The sequence below is a fragment of the Pleurodeles waltl genome, chromosome 5 (genome assembly GCF_031143425.1).
Source record: "Pleurodeles waltl isolate 20211129_DDA chromosome 5, aPleWal1.hap1.20221129, whole genome shotgun sequence".
NCBI lineage: Eukaryota > Metazoa > Chordata > Amphibia > Caudata > Salamandridae > Pleurodeles > Pleurodeles waltl.
The window spans coordinates 1,201,855,778-1,201,871,067 of record NC_090444.1 but is presented as its reverse complement, the minus strand read 5'-3'; the positions used below and the strand labels follow the sequence as shown (position 1 = coordinate 1,201,871,067).

The window sequence follows — 15,290 nt, the reverse complement described above, 5'->3', positions numbered from 1 at the left end:
GTTCAGAAAATGTTATCAACGTCAATGCTTAATTTGAAAGAAAAAAAAAAAAAAGTGCCAGATCCCTCGTCATGAGGCCACTGAAGCTTGTACCACCCATTGCCTACCAGCACTGCCAATGTCAGCCCCAACACAACTTCTAACAATCATAGTCCTAAAAGAGTGACAATAAGGGCGTTTAGGATATCACTTGGTTAGAACTGAGAAAGTGATCATTCTACAGACTGAACATAAACCACTTCTGCTGTGTCCATTAATACCTAATGCAATTGTTTGCCTTCAGTGACTGTGTTGCAAAGACAGCACTGGAATATGTATTCGCTGCATGAGGTGTAATAGTATGCCTTTGTTGACAAATCATTGGTTTTGGAGATCATGATACTTAAACCAGCTACTACAGACTGTAAAGGGTGGATTAACTATTAGAAAATGAGAGACAAGTCAATAGCAAGCATGTTAGTACTTTTGCTGAAGTATTTCATGTTAAGTTTAAAAATATGCAGTGTGTTTATAAGAGGTACATATAACTTGACAATAACATTAAAAACTCAACGAAATAACTATAATTGAATAGTAAAGAAACAAACAGCGCAAACGTCTTTCCAACAAAGTGCAGTTTGCCAAGCAGCCGTTTCTCGTGCTCATCGAGAGGCAGCGTCGGACTGGGAGAAAAAAAAAAGGCCCCGGAATTGAATGTGCTTTCCTATTTGCAAAGGTCATGCACAGATATAGATCATGTGCTCACCTCGGAATAAGACTCAAGATATACCTGACTGAAGGGACCCAACTAGGCTGTAACCCTTTTTGGGTTGATTTTGTCCCTGGCTTGACAGTTCGGGCTGAACTGTTTCTACTAGAGCAGGACCAAGTTTGATTTCCAAACGGCTGGTTCTTGTTTAAGGTGGAATGGTGAGCAAAAAATGATGGACTAAAATGCAGCCCAGAGTCATTACCTGTGGCTGAGATTAATTTAAGCCTTCCATCCATCACTTATTGAGTAAAGCAGTGAAATGTGAATAAAACCATATAGGATTAGCAGTGCTTGAAATGGAAAAAATAAAGTGCCGGTACTCAGTACCGGACAGTACCGGCCCATTTAAAGCACTGAGGATTAGAGGACAGTAACTAATGTAGCATGGCTAGCTATACAAGTATTGGCCTGGAAACACGTTCCTTCTTAATCTGGTTCACAGTCATTAACTATAATTTTGAAACATATATCACTTCTTCACTACCTATGCCAACTAGCACAATATCAGTTATAATTGTATCTGAATGGGGACTGTTAAGACCCGATTTAGATGTTTGCAGAGAGAGAACTCTTTAAAAAAATTTAAAATTGTGATGGAGTTTCCCCCCCCCCCCCGCCACCCGATTTTGATTCGGGAAGACCATAGTTTGATGATGGTCGAGACTACTCCATCTCCAATGTGGTCAAACTTCCCGAAGAGAGTAAGAGCTATTGGATATTTGTCTACCTGTCCACCCACATAATTTAGATGGACGGACATATAGCTTTTTTGATTGCAAGTCGCCAGAAGGGAATAAAGTGTCCAATCCTCCCTCATCATGGGAGGAAGCTCCAACGGTGAGGAGGGCATAGTTATTTTGTATTTTCAGAAAGAAAATCTCACTTTGGAATTTTCTTTCTGAAAATAAAAAGAGATATAACTTTGCCAGATGGCTCCGTCATGTTTGATGGAGCTATTGTGCAAAGTTACAATGCACTGCCTTGATGGCGGTACCTGTCAATGGTTAAAATGTCTGCTGGACTGATAGACATTACAAAATATGGCCGTCAGGACCTTCGTGAAGGTGACAGAGTCACTTACTCCCTCACCCTGGAGTAGGATGGGCCGGCTGCCAAAACTTAAATCATGCCTTTAGTCTGTAGGCAGGATATTACTTGAGCGCCACCTGTGATACGATTTACTTCCTTCATATTTTATTTACCTGAATAACACCATCCCGCGTGTGAAAGCTAAACTTTCCGACTTGACTTTCCTCCACTTCATGTATGCCCAGCATCAATGTAGAAGGAATGTACCTAAAAAGAAAATGCAGATATTAGTGGATATGATTACCAATACAAAGGACATGAAAAACTCAAATGAGTGGATAGGACTACTAATGCAAACAATGTAGAAAACACAAATATTAGTGGATGTGACTACCAATACTAACAATGTGCAAAACACAAATATTTGTGGATATGACTACTAGTCCAGGCACAGTTGTCTCCCACAGCCACTTTTAGCTACATATACCATAAAACTTGTATAGCATGTAGGAAAAAAGTCATTATAATATCCTAATGCCTATTTACTTTGTAGCTATTTAAAGTCATGCCATTTTTTCTGAGTAATGATTGCTTACTTCTGCTCTAAGGTAGTTTCTATTTCAATTTATGCTGTGTCTGAAATTTCTGTTGCATGGCAAGTATGGTATTTAGTGATTAAAATAGTTTGCATTCTGTATTTTGCTTTATTCATTCCTACATCACTTCTTGAAGGTTTAAACCAAGGGTCTATAATTTTTCTGGTAAATGAGCATCTACGTTTAATAAAAATAATACCAAACTACTAATATTATTAGTGTTGTGACAGTTAGTGGCCAGCATATGAAAGGTGAACAGCAGTGCATAAGGCAGGGTTGCCAGCAGGAATGTAAAAAAAGGCTGTGTCAATTTTGAATCTCTCTACATTTGTAATACAGGGCAGTCATAGCTGCCATGCTCCTCACACCAAGGTACTATTATTAATGATAAATCTAGCCAACACCAAATAATTTATCACTCAAATATTAGCTTTAAACATATTTTGGAAATTCAGTTGTTTTCCAAACATAAGCATACAAGCTCTGAAAATGTACACATTTTTATCTTGAATACACACTTGCAATTTTCGTATACATGCATACATTCAAGCAAGCAAAAGCTTCTAAGTTAGTAGCCTGGGCTGCACACAAAAGAGCTTCTTACAGGTAGTTGGAGAGCTACCAGTAGCTCTCAATCTACTCACAAGATAAGCCTGGGTTATTTTTTGACAGTGTCAAATTATCAAAGAGAGAGCCAAAAGTCCCTTAGAGGGACTTTGGTTGATCTGCCTGCCATCACAGAAGACTATGGAAACTCAGGTAAAGCTCATTCTTGGTAGCCTGTTGCCTTACCTGTCCACAGAGTTGGCGTCTTCCAGTACGGCTGTAATGAAGGTGGGTGGTAAGATGTCCACTTGCCCCTTGTTTGTTGCAAACTCAAACTGCACAGGCCTCAGGTACAGATGGAACTCTTCAAAACCCATTTCTGCAGCAAACATCCTGTACAACCTAAAACAACAACTTTAATGCTAAGAGATTACCTCTAAGGGCAAACAATCAATGTTTCCAAGAAAGACCAGGTCCCTAAAATTGTCGCTTGTAAGGAGTAAACTGACAGGTCAAAAGCAACAAAGTAAGGGAGTAAACTGGGATTCCTTTTTCAACATTATAAGACAAAGTAATAGTAAAACAACAGCAGTCTTCCTGGGCTCTTTCACACGCCACATCAATGTTACCTAAACAATATTTGTATCCCTTCAGATTTTTTCTTGGGAGATATGGCATATTCAATGTACATGTAAAAAATACTCTCTTGTTTGGTCTCTCAATTTACCATTACTTTACCAAATTCAAAGTTTTTAGTCAAAAATATGATTAAACTAATAACAATACATCACATTGAATAGCAATCACTAGCTAAAAAGCAATCCACCTTAGGTGTGTGCTCACTGCTGTGGGACTTCCCACCTGCAGGCTTTAGAGTAAAACCCACCTTGATGTCTTTCTGCAAACACCGGAAATCTAATTTCATCAGACTACATATGTCAAACTGAAACTCTGTCTCTTGCCTAGTTATTCCACCATACATACCCTACCAAATACTGCTGCATCAGCTCATCTGATAGTTATCTTGCTATTACTATTTTCAGATTATGTTCAATGTAGACCATTCCAACTTTTCTCTCAAGTGATACTTTTCAGTTATTATGTTATTGCTAAACCGATGATGATCATTGTATACTGTGTACCTTGTTTGCTCTGTGTAAAGCACAACCACAAGTCAGTGCACAATTTTCATCCACTATTTGAAACCTGCCTATAAGTATATCTGGCCCTTATTGTAGGATCTACATGAACACGGGGTTCGGTTTGTAGTCCTTAGACATCATCTTTTATACGAAAATGTCGTACTTCATCTAATACTCAAATATTGCCATTTTATTTGTGTTTCTGCAAAAAGTTGCTTACCAATCTTTGGAACTCACTTACAAAAGTAAAATCAATCACAAACCGTTTGCAAAATGGTTTGTATCCATTAGATAGGCTTTCTTTCATGTGTCACGAGTTGGAAAACCGGTTCACTAAAATTGCATAGTGAACCGACTATTTAATGATTTCTTATTTTGTGATTGCTTTTTACATTTCTTAAATAGTGAATCTCCATTAGCAAATCACAAATTAAATGGTGCAAAAATTTAAAACCAGCTAATTGAAAATGGACTTTACCACCAACTTTAACCAAGTAATAACCAGTCATAAGGCAGAAAAGCTTACCCACGATGCAGTGCAATCTTTGACACTGAAAGCACTGTATGCTACGGTGACAACACTTCACATTCTAGGAGCCCAACAGAGGATAAGAAGGAGAAGACAGAGGATCTTTAGGCAGATGTTTAGTTTGTTTAAATAAACAGATGAGGAGGTGTATAGTAGGTATAGGTTAGTAAAGGAGGTAATTGTAACTTTAATTTTTGAATTGGAGCCTGTTTTGGATGGTTCAACCAGCACATTGCAGCTAGACTTTCACGTATCAAAGTTTTATGCAGTAGTCATACCCTTGCATCTGAGAGTTTCAGTTCACAATTTAAGTTGCTCAGAGAACATCGCAGAGTACTCTTTCTAGAATATGCCGGATTCTTCTACATTCTATGCTTGACAAAATAAATGTTCATATTTCCCCCGTAAATAGGCTCCTGTTTCCAGTGTTTATTTTGTTGGGACTCCAGTGTTTTTCAAAATTCTTAAAATCAGTGGTCATCAGTGTTGACATTTTGAGGCCCCAAGGAATACTGGTGAAAACCATGTTTTTCCAGTGCTCTGAAAATACATTCACACACATTAAAATAAGTACTTTTTTGAAGTAACACAGTTTCCAATATGACTCCAAGAACAGTTTAATACAGTATACTCCCATTAAATCAAATTTAAATATAAGAGGGACACAAGGACCACAGCATGGATTATCCATTTACTTTTTCACATTTGCCCATCCAAATCTTATTTCCTCTAAGGCTCTGCTGTATCACACCACTCTCCTCTGTTTCTTAACACTCCTATTCAGTCACACTTTGTATCCCATTTTCTTTCCTCTTATCTCCAATTTAACTTTTTTCATCCCAACGTCATTGTCTTGGCATCTGTTCCTCACCAATATTTTCCGGCCCCTCGCTATGTTCCTCTGTCTATCTCTAACCTCCTTATCTGCTGTTCTCTTACTCTTGATACTTCGTTAGTTATTGGATGGTCCCCCTCTCTTGCTTTCACACTGCACCTCTTACCCGCCCTCTGTCTTACTGATTCTATCGCTATTATCTCTATTCCCAGTCACCCTTTCTCACCCCCTCTTTCATTTTCCTCTCTCTCTTTTTTCTCAAATTCTCACCCTTGAGTCCTTCATCTTTCTGCATTTACAAGTGATTTATTACCTTATTCTATCTTTTTTTCTCTCCTTCCCTTGATACACTTCATTTCTTTTTCTTTCATTCCCATACTGCTCCCTTTTACTTTCAACATCATCTGTTGTCTCTTCTTCATTGTGCACAATAAAAACAAGAGAATTACATTTGTTTAAATGTGACTAATTTCTTTTGCAGCTGTTCATGTTGCTCACAGTGGCACCAGGCCTGCCACAAAATGAACATGGAGAGTAACCAGACCTACACGATTTATTGTAGATAAACAGGCTCATTTGTTAGAAAATATATGGGATCACTTTTATTTTGTAGAACTGTGAATCCCTAAAGTGACCCCTCCCTCACTATGAAACCCAACTGAAATCCAGAATTGAACTTCTCCCTTCTCTTTACGTACCTATTATTTTTAAGCTTCTATTTTGAACTTTTCCTTTGTGGTTCTACTCCACAGTGCTGTGATCCAGTGATTTCAAGTTAAGGAGCTTTAGTTGCACAGCACCGGCCATCATGTGATGGGGTAGAAAATGAACACATTATTACAATAAAATTGAGAACTTCACTGATGCTGCTGGGCAGTGGCTTCTTCTCTGCACTTCAGAATAATTGGGAGAACTATTTACAGGATGGGGATAATCAAAGTGAGGTTATGTGCATATTTAAAAGTGTGTGTCCTTTGCGTACATGTATTGCCATAGAATGCTTATTAAAGCGTGCAGTCACAACCGACGATTAATGCAATGCATGGGGCATGGGTGTAAGCAGACATTGAAGAGGAGAACTTACCATCATTCTGTGATCAGTTAAGTGAATTGCAGGTTCCAAGTTTTATTGGCAAGCACTCATCTTTATGCCCTTATAACATCCACTAAACATTTAAAAATACCTATATTAATTAGCAATACTTTGTGTGATTAATTTTAATCCGTGTACAGTGCAATTTGTTTCTGAATCTTTCAAAGTGTAAGCAAATTGTGTATTTGTGGCAGTGCACCATGTGGCGAATGCAACACATAAATGGGTGTCTTGCTCAGAATAAATCATTGCACAGTTTATTTCAGCAGAATTCAGATGGTTGCCCATTTTTTACCAACTACCTTCACTTGTCAGAACAGAGCTGCTGTTTATATTCTCGCAGTTTGTTTTCAATAATCTTGGTACCCAGTGTTTAATTTGAGCCGTGGGAGGCACCAGCACTAATTTTACCCACATCGGATATTTACTGAGTGCGAGAGAGGGAAACACGCAGGTTGGAAAGACGGAGGAAGAAAAAGACAGCAAAAGCATCACAAAAAGCAAGCCGAAACCTGCAAGTGGAGAAAAAAGGGCCGGGAGTGTCTGGTAGTGGATTAAAGAGTATCAATCCGCATTGGTAATCTGTTGGGCTGACGTTTCATTGGAGCCGCAGTGCAACCGCACTCTTTCTTTCACAAATTAACCAATATTGATACCTGGTTTTGGGAGAGGAAGTTGTAACTTTGTGTTTTGTGTTTGTGTGTACGTTCCGATGTGTGTGTAAATATCTGTCACCCCAAAAGTGAACTTTCAAGCATGTGAGTAAAACATGTTTTATAATTTGTATTTGAAAAGTTAAAAAAGAGACTAGAATACACAGTTCTATGCATTTAGGGCCTGATTTAAATATTGGCAAATGGTTTACTTCATCCCAATGTTGATGTGTTGGAAAATGGGTTATTGGTAAGGGCAGGTAGGTACCTACACCTAGCAACAAGCCACTAACCTCCACCTAGGTACAGTTAGGTCTCAGTAAATTAATCCCAGCTCAACCCTTGGTAGCTTGGCAACGAGCGTCAAGGCTTAACTTAGGAGACAGTGTGTAAAGCATTCAAATATCACAAAACAGTAATTAAATAAAACACAGGAAACAGTTTAAAAATCCAAAACCAATTTATAAAAATAGTTTATATTTTTATCTTTAAAATGACACAAAAACGAATAAAATCGGTTCAGGGGAACCGGAGATATGAATTTTTAAAGAATTATTATTTTTCTAGCGCTTAGAAACAAAAAGCGCCAATCGGGTCATCTGGTTGCACCTCGACCGGGGCAAAGTCAAAGTTTCAGGCCGACCGCGATGGAGCCCTGCTCGGCTACAAGTCGCGGGAGGCCTCGGTTAAAAAGTTACCTTCTGACTTAGTCTTTATTTTGAAGTTTTTCTTCACCGGGACGAACCTGCCAGTTGAATCCGACCTCCTGGAGCCCTTGTCCGGATACGCGATGTGGGTTTCCTCGGTGGAGATTTTTACCTTCGGACTTAGTCGTTTTTTCGAGATGAAAATCCTTCGACCGGGGTAAACCTGGTTCTTGATCCGACGTCCGTGGAGCCCTTCTCGGATACGATGGCTGGGAGGTCCCGGTCAACTTTTAACCTTCGGACTTAGTCTCTTTTTCAGAGGTTTTTCTTTACCGGGACGAACCACCAAGTCAGGCCGGGTCGCGGTTGAGGCAAGCCGGCTAGAATTTCCGCGGCGGGTCGGTCCCTCTCTGGAGCTTTTTTACAAAATTTTTCAAATCTTTTCCAAACTTCTGGGGCTTCACCCAGATGTTCTTTTAAGGTTCTTTTGGGGTCCACAGCTCACCCCAAGGGTCCAGAAGTTCTGTGATGGTCCTTGGGGGGTGCAGACTTCAACTCCCAGAATTCACCTGGCGCGAACTCCTTTTTGGCCACTGGGCAGTGGTCAACTGGTCTCTTTTTTCAGGAGTTGGTGCAGGGGACTCTGGATAGCAATTTTTCACCTGTAGCAAACAGGGAGTCCCTCCTTGAACCAGTTGAAGCCAGGCAAAGTCCTTCTTGTGGTGAAGCCCAAGTGTGCAGCTGGTGCAGTCCTTCTGAGTGCAGGTTCCAGGTGCAGGCCAGGGGTCCAGCAGGGCAGTCCTTCTTCTCCTTTAGTTCCTTCTTCTTGAAATTTGGTGGGGATCTGAGGTGTGGGTGCAGGTCTGCCAGTTTTATCCTTGCTCCTGGGTGAAAAGCAGGGGGGTCCTGGTCCTCCAATCAGGTACAGGGTCGTCCCCCTGTGATGACCACTTCCTGGGAAGTGTGGCAAAAATCCATCCCAAAAGGCAACAGTCTCTAAAAATCCAACATGGCTGAATCTGATTTTTGGAGGTTACATCTGGCTGAGCCCACCCACTGGTGTGGCTAAAAATCATAAACACACCCCTCTCCTGCCCTCTCCTAATCTAATCAAGGGGGCACCTAGTTGTCTAGGGTTGCAGGATGTGGGGGTGTTGCTGGGTGCTCCAGATGTCCTTCTCTGCCTTTGAAGACCAGTTTGGCAGCCCTCCCCCTTCCTGCCTCACCATCTGCTGAGGGGAGATTCTCTCCCCCAAGCACATTCCTTTGTGTGAAGCCAGGCCACTTCACACCTCATCAAGGCAGCTTGGCAAAAGCTGCTGCAGGCTGGCCAATCAGAGCACAGCAGCAAAAACAATGCAGAGCTGAAATTGGCAACTTTTTAGGTAAAGTCTAAACTTTTTAACTGAACAAGTTATATTAAATCCAACAACTGGAAGTTGTGGGATTTATTACAACAGTTAATTTGATACCAAATTCTTGGTATGCAACATTTAAGGAGACTTTAAAATTTAAAATAAAGTCTCCCCATTCTAGCCTATGAAGGCCATTTACTTCAATGAGGGAAAAACAAATTTGGCTGTTTTTACCTCACCAGGGCTTATAAATCTATTTTTATAAAGTCCCTGCTTATAGTTACATGGCACCCAGCCCTAGGGGCACATAGGGGACACCTTAGGGGTGACTTATATGTAAAAATAAGGTAGTTTAAGACTTTGGAAGTACTTTTAATTCCAAAGTCGAATTTGAATATAACTTTAATTTAAAAGCAGCCAGCAAGGCAGGCTTGCTTTTAAAATGACACTGGGCACTTCAGCAGTGCATCTAGGTGTGCACCACCTATGCTGTGGTCCCTTAACCTACATGCCCTACCATATACTAGGGACCTATAGGTAGGTTAACTTAGCCAATTATAATTAGCCTAATTTGCATATCCATTTTACACAGAGCACTGGCCCTGGGACTGGTAAGCAGTACCCAGGGCACAGCCAAGAGTCAGTAACCACCAGTACCTATCCAAAAAGTGTGGGGGTGATCAGGCAAAAAAAAGAGGACTTTCCTACACTGCCCCCCCCCCAGATGAAAGGTGATGGGTACTAACCTACACCCTGGTAGCCCTCATCAGCTAAGTGGAAAAACCTGGAAAGGCCATCTGCATTGGCATGAGCAGTCCCAGGTCTGTGCTCCACTGTGAAGTCCATCCCCTGTAGGGAAATGGACCACCTTAACAGTTTTGGGTTCTCCCCCCTCATCTGCATCAACCACCTGGGAGGTCTGTGGTCAGTTTGTACACGGAAGTGAGTGCCAAACAAGTAAGGCCTCAACTTCTTCAGGGACCAGACCACAGCAAAGGCCTCCCTCTCAATGGCACTCCATTTTTTCTCTCTGGGGAGTAGTCGCCTGCTGATGAAGGCAACTGGGTGATCCTGGCCCTCTTCATTAACTTGTGCTAACACTGCCCCAATCCCTTCCTCTGAAGCATCTGTTTGCACTACAAACTCCTTGCTATAGTCAGGGGCCAGTAACACTGGTGCTGAACACATAGCCTGTTTTAGGGTGTCAAAAGCTTTCTGACACTCTGGGGTCCAAATGACCTTCTTGGGCTGTTTCTTGGAGGTAAGCTCAGTCAGAAGGGCCACTATGGTCCCAAAATTCTGAACAAACCTCCTGTAGTACCCAGTCAGGCCAAGAAAGGCCCTGACCTGAGTCTGGGTTTTTGGAGCCTCCCAATCCAGAATAGTCTGGATCTTGGGCTGGAGAGGTTGTACATGGCCTCCACCAACAAGGTGGCCCAGGTACACAACAGAGCTTTGCCCTATCTGGCACTTGCTTGCCTTGATAGTCAGGCCTGCTTGAAGCAGGGCCTGAAGCACTTCCTTCAGGTGGACCAGGTGGTCCCTCCAGGTGGAACTAACTACAGCTATATCATCCAGATAAGCTGCACTGAAAGATTCCAACCCAGATAGGACTCTGTTCACCAACCGTTGGAAGGTGGCAGGAGCATTTTTCATGCCAAAGGGCATCACCTTGAACTGAAGGTGGCCCTCTGGTGTGGAAAATGCTGACCTCTCCTTAGCTCCTGGACTTAAGGCAATCTGCCAATATCCTGAGGTCAGATCAAATGTGCTCAGGAATTTGGCAGCCCCCAACCTGTCAATGAGCTCATCAGCTCTAGGTATGGGGTGAGCATCAGTCCTAGTGACTGCGTTTAGACCTCTGTAGTCCACACAGAATTTCAATTCTTTCTTCCCACCTTGGGGATTAGGTTTGGGCACCAGTACCACTGGACTGGACCAAGGACTATCAGAGGGCTCAATTACCTTGAGGTCCAACATCTTAGCCACTTCAGCTTTGATGTTGGCCTTGACCTGGTCAGACAGCCTGTACAGCTTGTTCTTGACAGGCAAGCTGTCACCAGTGTCAACATCATGGACACACCAATTGGTGAGTCCAGGGGTCAGGGAGAACAGACTAGCAAACTGTCCCAAAACTTGCTTACAGTCTTTTTGTTGCTGATCTGTCAATTTGGGAGAGAGTACCACTCCCTCCACTGACCCATCTTTTGCCTTTGAGGACAGGAGGTCTGGCAGAGGTTCACCCTCCTCCTCCTTCCCTTCATCAGTGACCATTAGCATGGTCATGTCTGCCCTGTCCTGGTGGGGTTTCATCCTGTTTACATGCAGGATCCTGTGAGGATTCCTGGGGGTGCCAAGGTCCACCAAGTAGGTGACCTCACCTTTTTTCTCTAGAATTGGATAGGGCCCAGTCCATTTGGCCTGAAGTGCCCTAGGAGCCATGGGCTCCAAAACCCACACCAGCTGTCCTGGGTGATACTCAGGCATGGTAGCCTTTTGATCATGCCAGAGCTTCATGAGCTCCTGGCTGGCCTCCAGGTTTCTGCTTGCCTTCTTCATATACTCAGCCATGCGTGACCGCAGGCCTAGCACATAATCTAGCACATTCTCCTTGGATTCTTTGAGAGGCTTTTCCCAAGACTCTCTCACCAAGCACAATGGGCCTCTTACAGGGTGCCCAAACAGTAACTCAAAGGGGCTGAATCCAACCCCCTTCTGTGGCACCTCTCTGTAGGCAAACAGCAGGCAAGGGAGGAGGACATCCTATCTCCTCCTGAGTTTGTCAGACAAACCCATGATCATGCCCTTCAGGGTCTTATTAAATCTTTCCACCAGACCATTGGTCTGTGGATGGTAGGGGGTGGTGAACTTATAAGTAACACCACACTCATCCCACATGGCTTTCAGATAGGCTGACATAAAGTTTGTGCCCGTATCTGAGACCACCTCCTTTGGGAATCCCACTCTGGTGAACACACCAAGTAGGGCCCTAGCCACTGTGGGAGCAGTGACTGTCTGGAGGGGTATTGCCTCAGGGTTCCTGGTGGCATGGTCCACTACCACCACAATGTACCTGTTACCTGAAGCAGTTGGTGGGTCTAGGGGACCAACAATGTCAATCCCCACCCGCTCAAAGGGAGTCCCAACCACTGGCAGTGGTATCAGGGGAGCTTTTGGTTTGCCTCCTGTCTTGCCACTGGCTTGACAGGTGACACAGGAGCTGCACAACTCCCTGACTTTTTCTGACATTTGGGGCCAATAAAAATGGTTGACCAGCCTGTTCCAGGTCTTGGTCTGTCCCAAATGTCCAGCTAAGGGGATATCATGGCTTAAGGTAAGGAGGAATTCTCTATACTTCTGGGGGACCACTACTCTCCTAGTAGCCCCTGGTTTGAGGGCCCTTGCCTCAGTGTAGAGAACTCCATCCTCCCAGTAAACCTTGTGGGTCCCACTGGTATCCCCTTGTTCTTGCCTGGTAGCAGTCTGCCTCAGGCCCTCAAGAGTGGGACACTCTCTTTGTCCCTGGCACAAATCTTCTCTGGTGGGCCCACCTGCCCCTTGCAGTTCTGCCAAATCAGGCAGAGTTTGCAGGGAAAGTGTCCCTCCCTCAGAGTTCAGATCCTCCCCCTCAGGATTGGATTCTTCCTGACCCTCTGTACTTGTTGGGGCTGGCAAGCCAGACCCAGTGCCCTTTCTCTTTTTCTTGGAGGCTTGGCCCATTGTTCCAGGGTCCAAATGTCCAGCATTTCCCTGTTGTGCTGCCTGTGACCTGGTCACAGCACACACCCATTCAGGGAGGTCCAGCATCTGTGCATGGACCCTTCTCTCCACTTCTGACCATTCAGATGCTTCAAGATCATTTCCCAGCAGACTCTCTACTGGGAGGGCAGGAGCTACAGCTACCTTTTTAGGGCCAGTCACACCTCCCCATTCCAGACTCACCATAGCCATGGGATGGAGTTTGGTTCTGCTATCTGCATAAGTCACCTGGTGGAAGACACCAGGTAAGACCTGCTCTGGAGAAACCAGCTTTTCTGTGACCATTGTCACACTGGCTCCTGTATCTCTCAGAGCTTCCACTTCAGTCCCATTGACTTTAGGCCTCTGCCTATACCTCTCCATGATGGGAGGTACGGTGGCCATAGTTGCAATGTCCACCCCACCCACGGACACTAAGGTGACCTCTGTGCACCCTGATTCCATCCCTGGGCCAACTTCCACCCCCAACCCTACACTAGCAATCCCCTGGGATTGCCCACCAGTGGGGGGCTTCTTGGAGCAGATAGCATCTCCTCTTTTATGTCCAGGTTGATGACAATCAAAACACTTGCCGGCCTTAGCAAGCTCCTGAAACCTTCCTGCTTTAGCAGGATCATAATTCTTTCCCTGATACCCTTTCCCTTTAAAAGTGAATTGGCTCGGGCTCCCCCTCCCTGAGAAGTTTTTGGGGACTCTTGTGAGGACTCTTTGGGTTTTTTATCATCTTTCCCCTGGTTCTTCCCCTGAGAAGAACCATGTCCTCCCTTTTTCTGATAACCCCCCGGGGGTTTCTGGTTAACCCTAGTTCTTAACCAGTCATCTGCTGCCTCCCCCAGCTCTCTGGGGTTGGTCAACCTCGAGTCAACTAGATACTGGTGGAGCTTCTCTTGGACACAATTAGTTAGAAGGTGCTCCCTCATAATCAAATTGTACAGCCCCTCAAAGGTACTTACCCTGTTGCCCTGTATCCAGCCCTCCAGTGCCTTTACTGAAATGTCCACAAAGTCCACCCAGGACTGGGTGCTTGTCTTTTGGGTGTCCCTAAACTTGAGCCTATACTGCTCTGGGGTCAGACCAAACTTTTTAGTCAAGCAACTCTTCATACTGGGGTATGAGTCTGCATCCTCCCCACTCATGGTTAAGAGCCTATCCCTCCCAGAGTTGGGAACTAACTCCCAAAGAAGTGAACCCCAGTACTGAGGCTTGACTCTCCTCATCTGGAGGGCCCTCTCAAAGGCCCCCAGCCATTTATCTATGTCATCCCCCTCTACATAGGCAGAAACCACCCCTTTGGGTAATCTGGGGGAAAAACCCCCACCCAGGGACACCTCAGCTTCTTTCTCGCTGCCACCATCTCTTTTTTCTTTGTTTGCCCACTTTTTCTTTTCTAGGGCCAGCTTATCTGCTTCCAAAGCTATGTAGGCTAGCTGGGCCTCCAGCTCTCTTTCTCTGATGGATGGGTTCTCTCCTCCTGAAAGGACCCCTTTCCTACCACTAGCTTTGGGTCTGCCCCTAGTGACTGTATCTACTGAGGACCGTTCTTCCTCATCCTCACTTGGGCTCAGATGCCTTCCCTCCCCTGAGAGGTTAGAGTTAGCATCCTCCCCTTTTTTCTTCCTCCTCTGGAGCTTCCTCTGTGCCTAGCTCTTGGGCCTCAGCCCATGCTGTCAGGGATTTAATCAGGATTTGCTTCCTGAGATCAGTGGTTGCAGGCAACCCTCTTTCAATACACAACCCCCTAAGCTGGACTACTGTCAGTGTGGGTAGGCTAGCCAGATCAAGCTCCATGGTTCCCTAGTTTTGTGTCAACAAAATTTTTTTGCAAAAATTGGAAACAAGAATTTAGAAAAATTAAAAAAATTCAATAATTTAAATTAATCCAAATTAATTTAAAAAAAAAATAATTAAAAATATAAAAAAAAAATTCTGCACTAAGACAATTTAAAGGATTTTTAATTTGTTTTACTTAAAATTGTAACATGATACTGAACACAAGTACAGGATCCCACCGTTGCCACCAAAAAATGTTGGAAAATGGGTTATTGGAAAGGGCAGGTAGGTACCTACACCTAGCAACAAGCCACTAACCTCCACCTAGGTACAGTTAGGTCTCGGTAAATTAATCCCAGCTCAACCCTTGGTAGCTTGGCAACGAGCGTCAAGGCTTAACTTAGGAGACAGTGTGTAAAGCATTCAAATATCACAAAACAGTAATTAAATAAAACACAGGAAACAGTTTAAAAATCCAAAACCAATTTATAAAAATAGTTTATATTTTTATCTTTAAAATGACACAAAAACGAATAAAATCGGTTCAGGGGAACCGGAGATATGAATTTTTAAAGAATTATTATT

The 15,290-nt window shown here is 43.5% G+C and overlaps 1 protein-coding gene across 1 annotated transcript in view; it reads right to left on the bottom strand.

The window, feature by feature from the left end:
• The window catches only part of LOC138297105 (uncharacterized), a 648,847-nt gene that overhangs the window by 455,369 nt on the left and 178,188 nt on the right, over positions 1–15,290 (bottom strand). Inside the window, exons 22-23 of the mRNA XM_069236605.1 lie at positions 3,169–3,324; positions 1,954–2,047 (exon numbers count right to left, since the gene is read on the bottom strand). Coding sequence (XP_069092706.1) covers positions 1,954–2,047; positions 3,169–3,324 — 250 coding nt within the window. The remainder of the gene's footprint in view (positions 1–1,953; positions 2,048–3,168; positions 3,325–15,290) is intronic.